Genomic DNA, 17,161 nt, shown 5'->3' on the forward strand with positions numbered 1-17,161 from the left:
TTCAGATGGGAAATGTCCTGGTAAAATACTTGGTTCCCGTTTACTACTGCTGCACTCAGAAATGTACATTTTGAAGATCTGCAGTGGTACCAGTTTAACGGTACCATCTATAACAAAGTCATTTAAATCCCGAGATGGTCACAAATTTAGTTTGTGGGTTTCAAAATTCTGAGTTCATTGTTTCCTGTTGCTTCATTAGCACACAAGCTGAGGAGTCTATGATATTTTAAGTTAATTTAAAAAATGTGATTTGAAGCGTTACATTCTTGGTAATTGTCAGCATTGGGAAAAATCCAATATTCAAAATTAGAGAATGCATTTAATTTTGATTTCTCATTTCCTGCCCAAAGAAGTTTCCTGAAGAATCAGTTATGTTTATGAATGGTGAAGTATGCCATTAGCAAGCCTGTAAGAATATTGGTAAATCTGTATACAGAGCAGAGTTTGAATAGCATGCAGTAAGCAATGCATGAGGCAATGCATAGAACAACAAGAAATTAACAAAGCAGTCACTGGGTAGCTGCTCATAGTACTATTTTACGCTAGTTGTGGTAAGGCCTAATGACAAACTGATAGATTCTGAAGTATTGCTAAGTTGTAGAAAATAGAAAACTCTTTTCGAGTAAAGGGGGCAAAATTATAGTGGAAGGTTATCCGAGTCACTCCTTTCCTAAGCTTGTCATGACTGTCCTCGATTTTTCAAGTTTGTTTTTTTGTGTGTGTATGATGCACATAAATGTATTCAGGCTCTGTTTAGTGCTTTAAATGCTAAGTTGTTCTGGGATTTCATTCAACCTTAGCACTGACAAATAGCATGAGTCTTTAATCATAATGGTGAAGGATGTGAGCCATGGCAGGTTTTTAAAGACAGCACAAAATTTAGCCCAGCTATTACATTTTCTGGATCGATAGAGAGGCTTGCCTGGCTCCTCTAGTTCTAGCTGCCAATCTTCCTTGCACAAATACCCAGGCTGGGTGAGGTGTTATATTTTAATAAGGAGGAGCCTATAAATAAATACTGTATGTCTGCACTTTAAAATGTAGATATCACATGCTGCTTGCCTTCATCTGAACCTTTTAAGATTGCTAGCGATGCCTGTGCTATTCAGACAGCCCATGAGAAGCCTTTGCTCCGAGATGCAGCACCGGCGTCGGCACCTGAGCCTGGAAGGTTGGAACTGGCCTGGAAAGTCAAGGACCTCAGCTCTAAAACCAATCTACCTACCAGGCACAGATGACTCTGTATACTCATGCCCTGAACATTCAAAAAGCCTTTTTAGCTTTTTCTTTTTTTTTCTTTTTTTTTTTTTCCTTTGTGTAATGAGAGTGTTGCTTTCCACCCTACCTTTTTTTTCTATGGCTGACAAGAGTGCAGATTAAATATTTGTGTTTTCTGTGAATCTTCTATTCTTGCTTTGCAATCAGGCCTTTCTTTTTTTTCCTTTGCTATGCATTTGCTGCCACACAGTATTTTGATGTATGCCATAGTGTTAGTGATCAGATGAGAGATCAAAGTTATTTTAATGTTGAAAATGGGAAGACGTACTCATTAAGTTCCAAGTGGTTTTAGCTGTAGCCCATCTGTAAGATAATTGTGGAAACTCTCTATCAAAATCTGTTTCAACCTATTTCAGTTGAAAGGGAAAATATGATATGCAGGGCACAGCCTGTTTGGGCTTCCCACATTTTTATTATTCATGATGATTGTAGTATCTGGTCAATCAAAAATTATTGGGCTTTTTTTGCCTGGCACTTACTTGATAGAGAAATGCTATTGATCTAGGTGTGGAATCTACATTCTTAGCATTAGTTTTACAAAATATTACATTCAATGCTGTCAAGTAATGAAAACTGTGAGGATTCTAATGAAATCAGTGGGATTCTGATTAGCAAAATAAGTTTTTTATAATCATCTCATAAACCTACTTTTATGACTGGTAGTGCCAAAAATTATTGCTTTAAAGTAGTCGTATCTTAGGCCACTGAAGGAATTAAAGTAAATTCAATTCCATACACCAAGTTGCCCACATATCCCAGGAGTAAGGTTCTCCATAGGCAGCCAGCGATGCAAATTATGCTCCCTGTGGCAGGAGAAAACAACATGCTTCTGCTTGTCCTTGTCTGTCTGAAGTAAATAGCTTGAATCTAGCCTTGTTTACATAGGGGTAATTTGAAGTGTGTGTTAAAATCAACATAATGAAAGTGAAATTGAAGTTCTCCAGGAGGATTTCTGTAGTTAGGAGTGTCAGCAGTGTGGGTAAATGGTTGCTCACTTGCACAGCATCCAGCATTTCCAATGCAGCAACAATATCAGAAGTGAAGCCTGGATATCGCCATTCCCAGTCTTCTGTTTTAATTGCTAAGTCACACTCTCAGCATAGAGGTTGGGGAAAAAGGATATATATGCATGTGCACAGTATTATGATAGAAGAATAAAGGCTGTACATATAAGTATTGTTTATGTTGATTTTCTGATGTCTGCCTTCCAGCAGTCAAGGACTACTTAGGTAATGACAGGACTGTATTGGCAGCCTTCAAAATATATAAGCAAACCCTTTCAGAAGTGGCCTTTTCAGAATGATTTTACATGGAATTAAACTCTGAAAAAAAAATCAGCTTTGAAATACCTCAAAACTGCTCAATCCCTATGTTTGTAAAACTCTTTCAGACATGCTCATCAGTCATGAAAACTGATCATCTTCAGTGATTTCTAGAGTGGTTTTGGGAGGGCCAGGAAAATTATGGTGCTCTGGAGAAGGTGAATAATATTTCTACCCAAGGGGGAGAATTGTCATGGAAATGCAATCTCTACAATTACCAAAATTGTATAAAAAATACACTCTGTAGCTTTTAGTGAATTCTAAAGCCCTATTATATAATTTTTGATATACTCTAGTCTTGTAGTAATACTAAAACCTTGACCTGAGCTTCTCAGTGGTCTCCATTTCTAAGAAGGCACAAGGACTAAGTTTTGACTCCCTGAGAGCGTGCGTTGTGCCGTAAAGGTGTTGGCCAGGGGAAGAGGGCAATGCTGGTATATGGGAGACTAAATTTCTGAGAGTATGCGCCTTGGTGAGGAGAGGAAACCTACTGTCAGTAATATTGATCGAGCTGATATTCACTAGGCAACAAGTTCCAGCTGAAATTTGTATGGAAAATGCTGGATGTGAGAAATGTGATGTTACTATGGAAATGATTTATTATCAGCAAAAGGGAAGCTTAATGGAGTCAAGCAACTGATAATCTCATTTAAGGCACGTTTCTGATTTTGGAGTAAAATCTTGAGAGAATATAGCTGGTAATGTGCATGTTTGCCTAGCATCACAGTTCGAACCTATGAAGGGGTGCCGATTTGCTGCTTCACAATTCTTCGTGGACAGAGAATGTATTTGGCCAGGATTCGGCTGATTCAAACACCACTCAAGAATTAACTGCTGGAATGAGATTGTAGTATTTTTGTGGTGGGTGGGTGGCTGGTTGGTTGGTTGGTTGGAGGTTTTTTTGTTTGTTTGTTTTGTTGTGTTTTCTCCACTAACATTGGGTTTAATACAAAATACTTATGAATGGTCAGCTTGGTAGGACTGATCAACAGACATGGTTAGGTGGTATTTGGTGCTTTTTTTTATTCTTTCATCAGTATGAGGTGAAAGTAACTTCTTTGATATCAGTGAGTTTATCCTTCCTTACTCTGTGAGTGATAGTGGAATATGTGTATCAATTATCATTAGTAAAGTTTCTAAAAATAATCCCATTCTACTGGTTGCATGGAGAAATGTAGAGTTGTGTTAATTAGGCTTGTTTTCCTTCTTAGTGGTCATGTACTTACAACTCAAAGCAAAAAAAAAAAAAAATCCTCTAGTTATGCTTCTGAAGTCAGATGCTGAGAAAACGCTAGAGCTGATGCCTTTGCCTCCAAAATAATCCATTTTGGGGGTTCTCTCTTGTCTAAGGATATTTAGTCATTTAACTTGCATAAGGAATGCTTTATTTAGAAAGTGTTAAGTGCAGTAAAAAAAAAAAAAAAAGGATGGTATTTGTCTCATGATGAATCCTTCTCCATTACAGGAATACAAACGCAAGCTCGCCAGAGTGTCCCAAGTGCGGAAAGAACTCAGGTCACGCATCCAGAACCTGCCTGATCTCTCTCGACTTCCCAACGTCACGGGCAGCCATGTACACCTACCGTTTGCAGGAGACATCTACAGTGATGATTGATTAGAAGAACACCCTTCCATAACCTCTACTTTTCTGTGAAATGAGGGGTAGGTCAGACTGATTGGTACTCTTGTAGTATTATTTTTGTATATTGTTGGAGAGTGTCAGTAAAATACTCTAATAATTTATAAAAAAATGGTTAAAAAGTTGATTTGTTTACTATTTTATTGGTGAGTGAACATAAGGGTACATTTATAAAAAGTGTCTGCATCTAATACATTAAAGAATGGGTAGTTATCTTTTGTACAGATTTTGGTTGGGTGCACTGTAAAAAACAAGATTTTTCCTATGTACCCTATATTTAATGTAGATCAACATGTAATCAAAGTATACTTCTAACTCGAGACATTTCAGTTGCTAGTGAGGGAGTGAAACATGGAAATCACAAGTTTATGTTTGCAAGAAAGTTAAGACTATTTAATGCAAAGTTCAAAGTAATCCTGCTGTCCATTACATTTAAAATACCCAATGTCAAAGCAAGTCAGGTGGTTTATTTTGAAGTAAATGTTAGAAACCAATTTTGTATTGGAAAACATAAATCATGTCACACTGAGTACATCTTTGAATGACTCAAAATGTTGCAATATGTTAGTATAATTTAAAAGTCAGTGTAAGAAACTATACAATTGACCACTTTAATTAGGCTTCAAAATTGGAACTTTTCTTCTTGCAGCTGCTTAGTTTCTAAATTGAGGGACCATTCATTTGTACTCTAATCCTTTTCTGGAACAGCCATCTCCATCTAAAAAGGTTAATCCCAGAAATGCAAAGCCATTTTACAGCTTTAATTAAATTGAAAGGTCATTCTCTAAACGATCCCAATTGTTAAATGTCCATTACTAAATCTGACAACCCGATATACAATCTATACATGCAGTAGCATGGTTCGGCCAGATTGTAAACTCTATAGAAGCTTTGAGTCAAGCCACCCCCCTCCACTGAGAAACCCCAGAGGCCAGTATAGGCTTCCAGCCCCCTAGCTCCAGCAAACATTTCTAGATCTTGATGCTCTTTTCTCACGAGGAAAGGAGGAGACAGTTCAGGACTGTGTATAAGTTAAACCATGGAAAATTATTGCCGAGTGTTTGTTTTTTTTTTGAACAACACTTTGCATGGCACGAATGTGATATTTGTTTAAAGGTAGCCAAACCTGTAAAAATTCCTTGTTTCTATACTATGCACCAGCTTTTAATTTCACTTGAAAACCTAAAGGTATAGACAGGCACCTAGAGGATTGCCGGAAAGTTGAGGCTTTTCAGTCAATTGGAATTAGGCACTCAGTTGTTGAGGAGCGATTAAAAAATGTCTACCTGTACCCTTTGGCATTTAGATGACCTTAAAAACCTAGTCAGCAAGTGTTTTGAGTTGGATGGATCATCTGAGTATTTAATGATAGCATTTTGTTCATGGGTTTGCACTTGTCAGACATTGTTTTGCATCAGTTAAGTTCAGAGGTTACGGGTCTAACACTCCTTTTCACATGAAAGCAAACTTTTAAAAATAATCTATACTTGTTTTCAAAAACAAGTATAGATTCAGAATAGTTCTGGAGTGAAATTGTTGAAGCTAGATAGTAATTTGTCACTTGTGTTTGACTTCTACAGGGGCAATCCCTAGAATACTTGCTGTATTCTATGTGAAGAAAACTGTCTCTTTAAAATAGTTACACTTACATGTAAGCATCCCAGTCCAATTAGCTTTTCCCACAGAAAACATGAATTAGACCTCAGTTAAGTAGAGGGAAAAAAAGAAGTACAAGCTTTGACCTAGCATTCCATAGTATGCAATGTAGAATATTAATGTCATCAAATATTCTGACTGACAGGTAGGAATGCTGAAAATAGCTTACCTGAGCTCACTGACTGTCTAAAATTTGTAAGTTAACTATAATTAATTCAGAGGAGTGTTTCTTTAGTTCAGATCTAATATGTAAAAATAAATAACACTTATTGCCATCTTTTCTTCTCGCATTTATGCTAAGAAAATGAACATCCAGATACAGTTTACATGTTAAATATTTCTGTTCTAATATGTTAAAACTCAGCTAGTAAATTTAGAAATACATGTGTGTGCATTACTGCTGCAGCTAAAGTTCAGCTTTGCTAAAGAACAGCATCAAATTAGTTATAAATATTATAACAGTGCAATCCATTAAGAACTATAAAACAAATCATAAAACAAGAAAGATAAATAGTGCATTTATTGTTGAATCCCATTCAGGGATTTCTTAATTTGTTACCCAGAGGTGATTCTAAGTGCAGTGGCATGGCTTGCTTAGAGTCCATTGAAGGATCTAAGTCATGGATACTCAAAACTTTAGGGAATGTATTAAGCTTAAATAGCCTTTTGCTACCTTAATTAAGAACAATTTTAAAAATAAAGTTGAGTGCTGAATTTCCTTGATCTCTCAAGAGAATTAAAAAAGTTGCACTTCACTAGGCTTGTTTTTCCTATTCATACCATTATCTTTGTCATAATGTTGCTTATCTACAGATAATGTAGAACTAATGAAAGAATGAGGAAAAATCTCAACATTTTCTTGGTGTATATAAGTTTTAATTTTGAGAGAGTGTTATTTTCTGGATGTATTTTTTCTTTATTGTGATAATTGTTTACTTCAAGGAGTATTTCATAGTTGGGTTTTTGGAAATTGTCCCTCAAAATTTGTTTGGAAAAAAAGGACTTGCTGAAGGGAAATGCCACTCTTATAGCAAGTGTTATATATTAGTGGCTGAGTGGTACATTTTTTTTTTTATTATTTCTATGGGAAAGGCATCATGTATCAACTAGTTAGAAGATTTATATTGTAGCTGTAGTAGTATAGCAAGAGATAACAAGGTACGATAAAAATGCAGCCCTGTAGTATCAAAAGATACCTCCAAATTCTCAGGTTCCAAAGCTTATTGCATATACGTCTGACATCTCAGGAAGAAGAGAGTCTGGGTGGGGAAAGAGTGAGTGCCTGGAAGCTAAAAGGGGGAGAAAATGTCCGAGTGGAAATGAGAAGCAAAACAAATGTCAATGCTTGTCAAAATAGAAATCAGAGTGTGAAACTCTGAGCAGTACAGTGATTACCTGTAGCTGGGATGATACAACAGAACTGCTTTGGGGTGTTGCAACACTGGGGAAATGTGTGCGTGTACCCTGCCCGTCTCCTCTAACATTGTCTGACTGTACCCAAACCAGAATGCCCACCTTACAAAATGCATAAATAGTATCTGAACATTTTGCAGCTAATAATAAAAGCATAATAATCAGATTATTTGCTTCACTGTATTGCACTTTTAGTGAGCATTCTTTGAAGAAAAAAAAAAAAAAAGGCAAAGACAATCCTGCAGCTCTTTGCCATATGAGAATGCTTACCTTGGAGGTCACTGGGACTGCTTGTATACTCTGGGGGCTGTAGGATCAAGCTGTATTTTTGCAAAATGTTTTGAAAACTACCCAGAACATTACCCCAATTCTCCAGTTCTAAAAATAAACGTGAAGCCCTTAGTTACAAAAATAGCCGTTCTTAGAAATTGTGTTTCATTGCTCCTTTTGAAAATTAAAGTGTACACTGCAGTAACATTAGTTTGTCTGTCTCACTCAGGTAATGTTTGTAGTAATACATTGAAGCACCTCAGCTAATCCCTAGGAACACAACCCAGACTACATGCTTAATATGTATTTTATCTGAGTAGTTTTCTGAATGTCAAACTGAGAGCTTTCACTATAATAAAATTACATTCCTCTTTTCCTGAAGTTTAAAAAGACATTGTTTTAGTATTTTTGACAGGCTAATATTCCTCTCCCGAGCCAGTGGCTGCTCAGTCTGGTAATTTAGTGATTACCCAAAATACATACTTGGGATGCAGTAGTTCCCTGCACAGATGAACATGGAGATCACGCATAGGCTTGATTGGCCCTCTACACAAGAGCTGGATTTTGAAACGTGAACAAACTGATTCCTGGCTTTTCTGCTGTGGAAAGATTAGTGAAATTGGAAACCATCACGTCTGAAACGTGACTGTTACATTTATAAATATTTAGGGCCAGTTCTGATTATTGCTCATGCATATAATCACACTGAGTATTCCTACAAGTAAAGAAAGCAGATTCAAATGTACTGTCTGGAGTGGATTTTTTTTTTTTTTTCATTTTAACGAATGACCAATTTTGTCTCGGCTCCTATTTCAGGGTGTCATTTATCTTGATTAAGTAGTAAATCTCTTCCATCGTGTTATTTAGAAACCTAATTCTGATTTCATCTTTACAACATTTAAAGTATCCTACTAAGCATGATGTTTTTGTGGGAATTTGCAAAAGTTCAATAGCACTCTTGTTACTTGTTTGCAACAGAAATAGACTCATTTGTTAAAAGCTAACGAGAAAAGTTTGAAATGTAAAGATGTTTCATTATTGTGCTCTTCTGACCGATTGTGTAATCCTTGTGTAATTTATGTCCTTAAAATAACACCTGTATGTATGCTCTTTCATATTTAATAGAATAAAACGTTGTAAAAACATCTTTGAAATCACTGTTTATTGCTTGCATATTCAATCTCATTTTGTGCATTGGTCTTAATGTAAACTGCTCCCTATACCTAAGAGGAAACCAAAATCACAGGGTGATGCTGAGGAAATGATCAATAGTGATTTCGAAGTTTGTTACTCTCTGTATTTGTATTTTGTACAATAAACTGAAATTTTTCAATAAGGAAGCAGTGCATTAAGAAGTCTGGGTCATATCTCTAAAGCTGTAATTCAAAAAAAAAAAAAAGAAATATTGCTGATATACCATCTCACCATCTGGTTTGGACAAGTTTTTTGTCGCTTTGGGAGGGAGGAAGGGTTGGGTGTGAGGTACCGTTTGTACTGTTCCAGTCTCAGGTTCCCAATATACAAAAATGTGAAAATGTCTCAAAGTGGTTTCAGAATAAATAAGCTTTCACTGAGGTGGTTATATTAAGCTGCTTTTTGTAACATTTTCAGCGTGGTGTTATCATCCTATTAGTATCAAAGATAATGCAGTATAATTGCATAAGTAGAATTATATGAGCTGGGAAATAATAACTCTAAATCCGTAATTAAATACTTGTACTCAGAGGCATGTGCCTAATAGTGAAACTTCTTGGTTTTGCTTTACAAAATCTTGGTAAAATTCTGGTCTCACTGGTATCAGTGCCTTTTCCTCTTGACAAAGAGAGATGTTCTAGCTCTTTACATGTAAATGAGTAACGCTGCATGGCAGGTGTTTGGCAGGGGGGCTCAGTAACAGTCTGTTGCAGCCAGCAAAGCCTTCAGTGTCTTGTCAAGTACAGGAACGTAATCTACTCCAAAGCCTGCATCAGATGTATGTATATGTGTCTATATATGTATATATACACAGCTGATGTGTTTATGTGTATACATAAACACACACACATATGCATGTAGTCCAGACACAGAAAATAAATAAATAAAATATATATATATTTACTCTTAGAGGCTTAAGAAAAACATAAAAGCAACATTCATTTTCAGGTGATAAAAAAATATCAAAGCTATTTCTGCCTGGCATTTTGAAGTATATTTGTAAAACAAGGAATGGCACATACTGATTCCTTACTTTTCCCCATGGTAACATAAGTGTAATGTCTTACGACAGTGATCCTTTATAAGAAAGCATCTGAACTTTTCTGACAACTCCTGTTGTCAGTCTACACAGAAGAAGATGTGGTCTGGAGCATTAACAAATACCATATTGCAACAGAGTTACATGTGGCATACAAAATACCTGAAGCTCAGTGCCTGCCATCCACAACACCCTTTTTGGGACATGTGAACTTCAGATTAACTCGTGGGTTTATGGACAGATAACCCATTAGTGGCTGGACCACATCAGTTGTGCTCATAGAGCATGTCTACTTCGCTTTTATCCATAATCTGTTGTTTTATCCAAATGAAATGTCATTGACATACTCTGAGACTACTCAGTGTTGCATAAAAAGCACAGTAAAAAGGGGCAGTTGGGGAGGTAAGCTTCAAAACCATACTCCTGATTTGACCTAAAACATTTACGTTGGTGCATCTTGCACTAGCATATAGATATCCAAGCTGTTTTGGCATGAGCCTCACAGGAAGCAGAACAGTATATTACCTAATGTGCACTCTTTAAATATAAAAAATTTATTCTAAAATCTGTTTTACAAATTTTTTTTTTGTAATAAGAGTTTTCCATCAACAAGATGACTATTTTTACACAGGACTAGATCATAAACATAGTAATAACAGATGACTTAATACAAAGTTCTACATCAAAATGGTTTAACTCCAAGGTTCACATTTTGATCCAAGAATGACACTTGATTAGGTTGTACACGTATGTAAGAAACCAACTGGCGAACCTTTGAAAACTGTTGTGTGAGTGTATAGGAAATACAAAAAGGTTACATGCTGGCCTTTGCCACATTTGCCAGACATTGCAACAACGAACTATTCTCTCCTGCCTCCAATTGTTTTTAAGTCTGTCAACTTGCTGGTCCTGTTTCCTAAATGGTGCTCACTGAAGCTGAACATGCTTATTAAAATACTCTGAATATGCTATTTATTAAAAGAAAAAAAAAAGTTAAAAAAAGGAAAACACAGAGCTTTAAGGCCAAGAATGTAAATGTTTTTTACTGGTAGATTGTCTTTTCAGAGGGGAAACCATATGCATGATTTTCAGGACTTTCACTGCAGACTACACGCAGAGCATAAACCCAATCCTGAATAGCAACTTTCTGCTGTCCTATCTCCCCTCTGTGTTATCCTGGGATGAGTCCAAATCACAGGGAACATTCATTAGAAAATGAAGATACTTAATCTGGTGATAAACTGTTTTATCTTTCTTTGTATGTGAGTGCTGTCTACAAGGTTAAGTTATTCTGGAGCCTTCATAAAGGCTGTGTAATACACTTAAATTACCATACATGTCAAAAGACAGTGACACTCCTGGACAGTACATTAGACCCTTGAAAATATTGTACCTGCAGACAGTGCTGGTGAAAGCATCTTTGTTTTAAATTTGGGAAATAGGGCTGAGATCTTTGAGATCTTCTGAATTCTGTTGTTACACGTTACCTTAGAAATAGTGGGGCAAGTGGAGGAAACCACACTAAACTCTATTCTGCCCCCACTCCTGGTCTGCCAACTTATCTGTTGGTCCTACTGGACAACGGATGAATCCAGTATTATCAGCTTCCACAAAGGACAGATCCTAATTTAATTCTTGGGCCACCAGTGACTGCAAGACACATTCCAGATTCCCAAGCACATTAGATTATTTCCTCATTTCCCTCCTGTGGACAATCAGTCTTCTTAGAGAGCTGGATTCTTAAATGTATGGTCTACTCTTACACGAGGTACACACTGTTAGCTTGAGTTTTAACGAAATCACCAGTTGTGTTTATTTACCAAAATCAGAACAGTACTTATTGCTGTAATCATTATTACTTAGAAACAGTGAATAATTAAAGTAAAGTCAAGAAGGTTTTCAAATCTGCCTTCTGGCTTTTCTCTTTTTCTTCTAGGTTGAGCATCCGTTTTAGCTTAGAAAAGTGAAACTTGGAGTTTCGGGGAGTCTTGGAACCGGAACTCGTTGTCACCTGTCTGGATGCTTGCGTTCTGAAAAACAAAAGACTCAAATATCTTAAAGGCGAGAAATCGTAATTAATATCAACTAACTATGAAAGTGGACACATGTAATTTAAGCAAAAATTTTAAATGTAAATAGTATGTTTTCATATACAAGTGAGCAGTTGGAAGTATAATTTTTTTATGCAAATTTTAAGCTATATATTTCACATTAATGACAAAAACATTATTGTGCATTCTTGGCACACGGTCACATTTCATTGGAATCTTTTAAAAGCTGGGAAGTCAAAATGGATCTCCTTAACCAGTCCACTAAGGAAAAACACTTGGTTATCAATTACAAGTTTATTAAGTGACTGATTTGCAATCAGCACGCCTCCCCTTCCCAACAAGATCCATTATGCTCTACTCAGTCCAGTGCCTCTTTAAATAGGAGAGAAACAGATACCTGGGAAGAGATGAGGGAGTGTTCCCTTTGGATCCCAGCCTATTGCAGCTTACAGGTGTCATTTTTTTTGCAGACTGAGTTTTTACATCTGGTGTCCTCAGGCTAGATTTAATAGTTGGAGTGCCAGAATTTTGTGCCTTGGTAGCCAGAAAATCCCTGCTTTTACCATAACGTCTTGTTGTTTTGTTGCATGAGGTGCAAGTAATCAGCTATGGAGAGAATAAAGAAATTATCAACCACTCTATCAGTCCTTCCCCTTTTATTTTTTAAAGCCATTGTAAGAATTATCTAAACCATTCTATTCCAAGAATTATCCAAACTCTCTATTAATATGGGTTAAATATTTGCCTAAGAGAAACACAGAGATTTTAAAAAGCAGTATTTACTTTACACCTAGTGTTTTTATTTCAGGCTTCTTAAGCCAAACACATCCCGTGGATTTATCTAGAAATGACTCCAGTCCTAGCAACTGATTTCAGGAGACCCTTAACCCTGCCTTTAATATAGTTCACTGAAATACAGAAAACAACCCTGTCAAAACCAGAAGATGAAACAGCACCTGAACTGGATGTATGGTATTTGTGAATATATAGTAGTGGTATTCATATTTTGCTAAAAAATGTGACATACAAAGTGATTAAAAATCATAAAGTATACGCCAACCCCAGTGAAGTTATACTACAAATTTTCAGAGTCTTGAGATAAATATATAAATTGCCAAACTCTCAAGAAATACCCATCCATAACTAGTAACAGCGAGTCTTAGTGAACAAAGAAGGGGCTTTTTAATAGCACTAAAATATTTACTACAATACTGAGGAAGTTCTATCTTCTACTTGTCTGTTTACTTTACTGGTCTGCAGGGAACCTCCAGCAGCACAGTACGTAACAGAGGTGAAGCACAACAGGTAACATGGGAGAGGCACAGAGACTGTCAGATACTCCTAATATCCCTTACTGCCATGGCAACTACTCTTATTAAGACACACGGGAATAATACAGTCAGACAAGTTTTGAGGCACACAATTACACTGACTGAAAAACATAGTTACATGATGTTTCTGGTTAAAAAGCATACTCGGAAGAATGTCACAAAGAAGTCCGAGGGGTTTTGAAAACATCTATAGCACATCATTTATTTCAAAGTGCATAAATTTACCTAAATTCAGAGTGCTTAGAAAGAGTTCAATTTAAAACTGCTTAAATGAAGTGCTTTCAGGTGTTTTGACTATGTCTAGACATTATTTTGTCAGACTAACAAACGAAAAGAGAGAGAGATCATTAACTGACGCAGCCCAGGTATTGATGTATTTTTAGCTCTTCTGAAAATCAGATAGGGAAAAAACACAGCACCACATGACCGTTTAGCACTCCACAGAATATAAATGGAGGTCAATGCTTTACAATGCAGGAATCAGTGGAGTAAACATAGCAGTGCACTGCTAGTTTTCGCTCCCTGGACTGTATACACAGTTCACTCCAGAAAGGCATCACAGGCACCACCTGTTATATTGCTGTTCCTTAGTTTAATTCTCAACCACACTTGAATTCTCATTTTCACAAAGCTCATTTATTAGCTTACAGGGATCTACATTGCTAATTTTGAAAGCTGACAGTTCCTGCCAGTATTTTAAATACTTAATACCAGAAATATTTAAATCATAATCCACAGCACAAATGCAAACAGAACTGAACAGAACACAAGTGCAGCAAACTGTAACTACATCCCAAGATTAGAGTATTATCCAGAGTTTAAACTGGCCCTATTTTAAACTGAATCTTAAATGACTCATATAAATGCACAACACATCCTAAGAATCTCTCTAGCTACAAAACTAAGTGCCCGTCATAATTCTCCAGGATACTGTTCACCAATCGTCAAAAGAGACAGTTCTTAATGCACACTAAACGTTTGTGATACTACAGCAGAAAAATAAAGCAAAGCATCCAGCTTCCCAGATAGCCTTTATCTTGCTCTTTTTTGCTGGTCATTTATGATCCAGAATTTGGAAAGGGTAATGCCTAGAATGCTCATCTGGAGTGCCTTTTTTCTTTTTTCCCCTGAGGTCTGGTAACATCTACAGTATTTGCTTAGTTTGTGTTACTGACTCCTTATTAATTTTTGGTTGAGCAAATTTTACCTCCCAAATGTGCAGGCTCTCATCTGAGAAAATGCCAAGAGTACCAGGAACTGCTGGGCACAGTACAGTGTTGTCTCACTTTTAAGACATCCATTCACAGAACCTGTTTTAATAGTACTGCATGCCTTTGCAACACTAGATTAAACATATGCTATTGTTCTTCACAGCATTAAATCTTATATTCTTCAGTAATTCTAGGAAAAAAGAACTAAAGCCTCAAGAGCAACATTAGCTTGTTTAAATTTCAGAAGTGGTTTAGTTTTGAAAGACCTATAAACAATAATACTCAGCCAAACATAAAAAATTCAATGTGTTCAGAAGGTAACAATAATCTGCTGTAGTCGTGATGGTCTGCTGAGGTAAATGAAGAAAAACTTGTGCATTGAGCAAAAACTTTTTTAGATGGCTAGTAAAACTAAAAAGAAAAAAAAAAAAACCTTGACAATCCATCAGTCACTCAAGCCCTTCTTCAGAGCTGAAACAAAGGCAGTAAACATGAAGCTACGCACACTGGCAAAAACAGCCTGACTTCAATCAATGGAATGTTTTTCTTAGGTATATTTTGGGGGATTCTTAGCAATGGATTTCTACAAACTCAAATGGATTATTAGGATCTACACTATTGCATTAAAGCTTTACATGTAATAGAGTTGCCTGTGGTTTTACCACGTTCATATAAATAGGAAAAAAAAAAAAGGCAGGCAAAAATCTGCCACTCCTGCCACTTTTGCAAAGCTATGCAAATGATACAGTAGTTGACGGTGGAAATGCTGGAGCTTCCTGGCAGGAAGAAATGACTTAATTTTCAGCAAGATCTCAGACATCTGCAGTTTACCCAGATTGGTGCTAAACAAATCACAGTAAGAGCGGAGCTGTTTCCTCTGACGTGAAGGTTTTTTTTTGGCGGGGGTGGAGAGGCGGAGGAAGGTGGGAGAGAGGCAAAAATTAAAGATGTCTGTTCTTGAAATTGCACTCTTCATCTCTTTATTGCAGAAGGTAGATTCTAAAATTTTTGATTGTAAATGTAAGTAAAAGTTATAGCAAAAGGAAAAAAGAACTATATTCTCATGAAAAAAAGAAACATGCAGGAGTGAGCTCCACTTCTAAAAGAAAGATTGCTGTATCCTTTTTTTTTTTTTTTTTTTAATGACAATGAAAGGCTTCAGGGAAACATCTAATATTTGGCAGTCCAAAGTGAATACCCTTACCAGAACACTTTTGGAGTCCCTGTACTTTTTCAAAAGCTTTGTCTGTCTCATGTTGAGCTTGTAACTCTTTGCCTCTCGCTTGAGAATCTTCTCTATCTGCGGAGTCACCTTCATCTTTGGCTTGAGACGCACCCGGCGGCTAACGGGAAGCAGGAACTGGAAGCAGTGAGGACATATCCTCTCTTTCCCAAATTCATCATCTATGGGTTAATAGAGAGTAAAACTTCAATAATCATGATCTACGGGCAAAAGAGTAAAACTTAGATGAAATAACGATGTATAGGCGAAAGAGTAAAACTTAAGTAACCATAAGCTATAGATAAGCGTTACAAAGCATGGTTCTACGTTAGCATTATCAATGTTTTGACTCGTGTGGTTCAGATGGAGCCACAACACCACGCCGGGCGCCCTGCCCCGGGCTCTCCTCACTCGCCTCGGCGCCTGGCCAGCGTCCACCTGCAGGGGGAGAGAAAACAGAGGGGCACTAAGTCACCGCGGGCGGAGCCCCCCGCCCCATTCCTTCCCCCTTCTCTCTGCCCTCCTCCCTTCGTTCCCCCCCGCACCCAGGCCGTCCCTCCCGTGTCCCCGCTCACAGCAGGAACCGCGCCTGTCCCGGGCAGGCGGCCGCCATCTCCCTGGCCGCCTCCTCCAAGAAGCGCCCGTGCGGCCCCATGGCGATCAGCGCCCGCCCCGCCGGAAGGGCTGTGCCTGCCTCTCTGTGTGAGTGTGTGCGCAGGGGGTGGCTCCCCGCGCTCGGCGCCGTGGTTCCGGGCTCTGACGGGACCCGGTGCCTCTCCCTCGGCGCTGAGCCCCGGGACACCGGCGGCGGGGCGGCCCCGTTGCCGCCGGGGTGTCGGCACGGCTGGGCGGCAGCCGCCCCGAGAGCCGCTGGGGCAGCGGCGGCCATTGGGGCCGCTGAGGGGAGGCGGCGGGGGCAGCCGCCCGCCCCTTGGCGCCTCAGAGTTCCTCTGTGGGAAAGGGAACTTTACCTGAGGGGAAATAATATATATATATATTCTGCCAGTTGTTGCCACCTGGAAGATTTGATTTCAACCAAGGACCCCACTTAATGTTCGGAAGCGCCCATACGATGCACCCGTCCAGATTTTAGCAACGGTGTACTTGGCCTTATCACTCCGCAAATGTGCTCCTATTAAAAATAAAAAAAATAAAATAAAAACAACTCGGCTTTTCATCGTTCGATGTGTGTTTTATTAATTCCCTCGGCCCCATTCATTTGCTAGACGTTCTTCTGCTTTGATCTGTTGGTAATGGTGTTCATTTAGGAGAGGTATTCATCTGAGCAGGCTTCAATATTCTATTAAGGAATCTGAATAAATATAATTATTTCTTATTTTCTAACACAGAGGAGATGAGGGCTTTAGAAGTGGAAAAGAAATGAATTTCTGGGCTTTCTTCAACAGGAGACCTTGATGGTACAGTCAGTAACTCTGAAGTCGTTAATAAAATGTTCATAATGGCTACAATTAGAGCTTCTGCTGGCTTTATTTTTGAATTTAAACACATTTTTCAATGGGCTCTTCAATGCTGCA

At 37.9% G+C, this 17,161-nt stretch overlaps 2 protein-coding genes and 1 long non-coding RNA gene across 3 annotated transcripts in view; 2 read left to right on the plus strand and 1 right to left on the minus strand.

The window, feature by feature from the left end:
* The window catches only part of RPRD1A (regulation of nuclear pre-mRNA domain containing 1A), a 43,008-nt gene extending 34,285 nt beyond the window's left edge, over nucleotides 1–8,723 (plus strand). The window contains exon 7 of the mRNA XM_048077475.2: nucleotides 4,066–8,723. Within this exon, the coding sequence (XP_047933432.2) occupies nucleotides 4,066–4,215 (150 nt within the window). The 3' untranslated portion in view covers nucleotides 4,216–8,723. The remainder of the gene's footprint in view (nucleotides 1–4,065) is intronic.
* A 2,871-nt stretch (nucleotides 8,724–11,594) lies between these two features.
* Nucleotides 11,595–16,530, minus strand: C2H18orf21 (chromosome 2 C18orf21 homolog). Its single transcript, XM_013198882.3, has 5 exons — nucleotides 16,202–16,530; nucleotides 16,042–16,064; nucleotides 15,609–15,808; nucleotides 12,260–12,468; nucleotides 11,595–11,841 (listed from the first exon to the last, which is right to left on the minus strand). The coding sequence occupies exons 1-5, from the start codon at nucleotides 16,513–16,515 to the stop codon at nucleotides 11,688–11,690; spliced, it is 900 nt and encodes a 299-aa protein (XP_013054336.3). The 5' UTR covers nucleotides 16,516–16,530; the 3' UTR covers nucleotides 11,595–11,687.
* LOC125184471 (uncharacterized) lies at nucleotides 16,189–16,803 on the plus strand. The gene is made up of 2 exons (XR_007168537.2): nucleotides 16,189–16,328; nucleotides 16,633–16,803. It is a non-coding gene; the product is annotated as an uncharacterized lncRNA (long non-coding RNA).
* Nucleotides 16,804–17,161: the final 358 nt, after the last annotated feature.

The sequence above is a fragment of the Anser cygnoides genome, chromosome 2 (genome assembly GCF_040182565.1).
Source record: "Anser cygnoides isolate HZ-2024a breed goose chromosome 2, Taihu_goose_T2T_genome, whole genome shotgun sequence".
NCBI classification, from domain to species: domain Eukaryota; kingdom Metazoa; phylum Chordata; class Aves; order Anseriformes; family Anatidae; genus Anser; species Anser cygnoides.

Bases quoted from the DNA above. Each gene is read 5' to 3' on its own strand.
- C2H18orf21 (XM_013198882.3), bottom strand. From the start codon at position 16,515: ATGGCCGCCGCTGCCCCAGCGGCTCTCGGGGCGGCTGCCGCCCAGCCG. The intron at 16,065-16,201 runs GTGAGCGGGGAC...CTCCCCCTGCAG, and splicing joins GGACAGGCGCGGTTCCTGCT to GTGGACGCTGGCCAGGCGCC. The intron at 11,842-12,259 runs GTATCTGTTTCT...TTTGTTTTTCAG, and splicing joins ACTCCCTCATCTCTTCCCAG to AACGCAAGCATCCAGACAGG.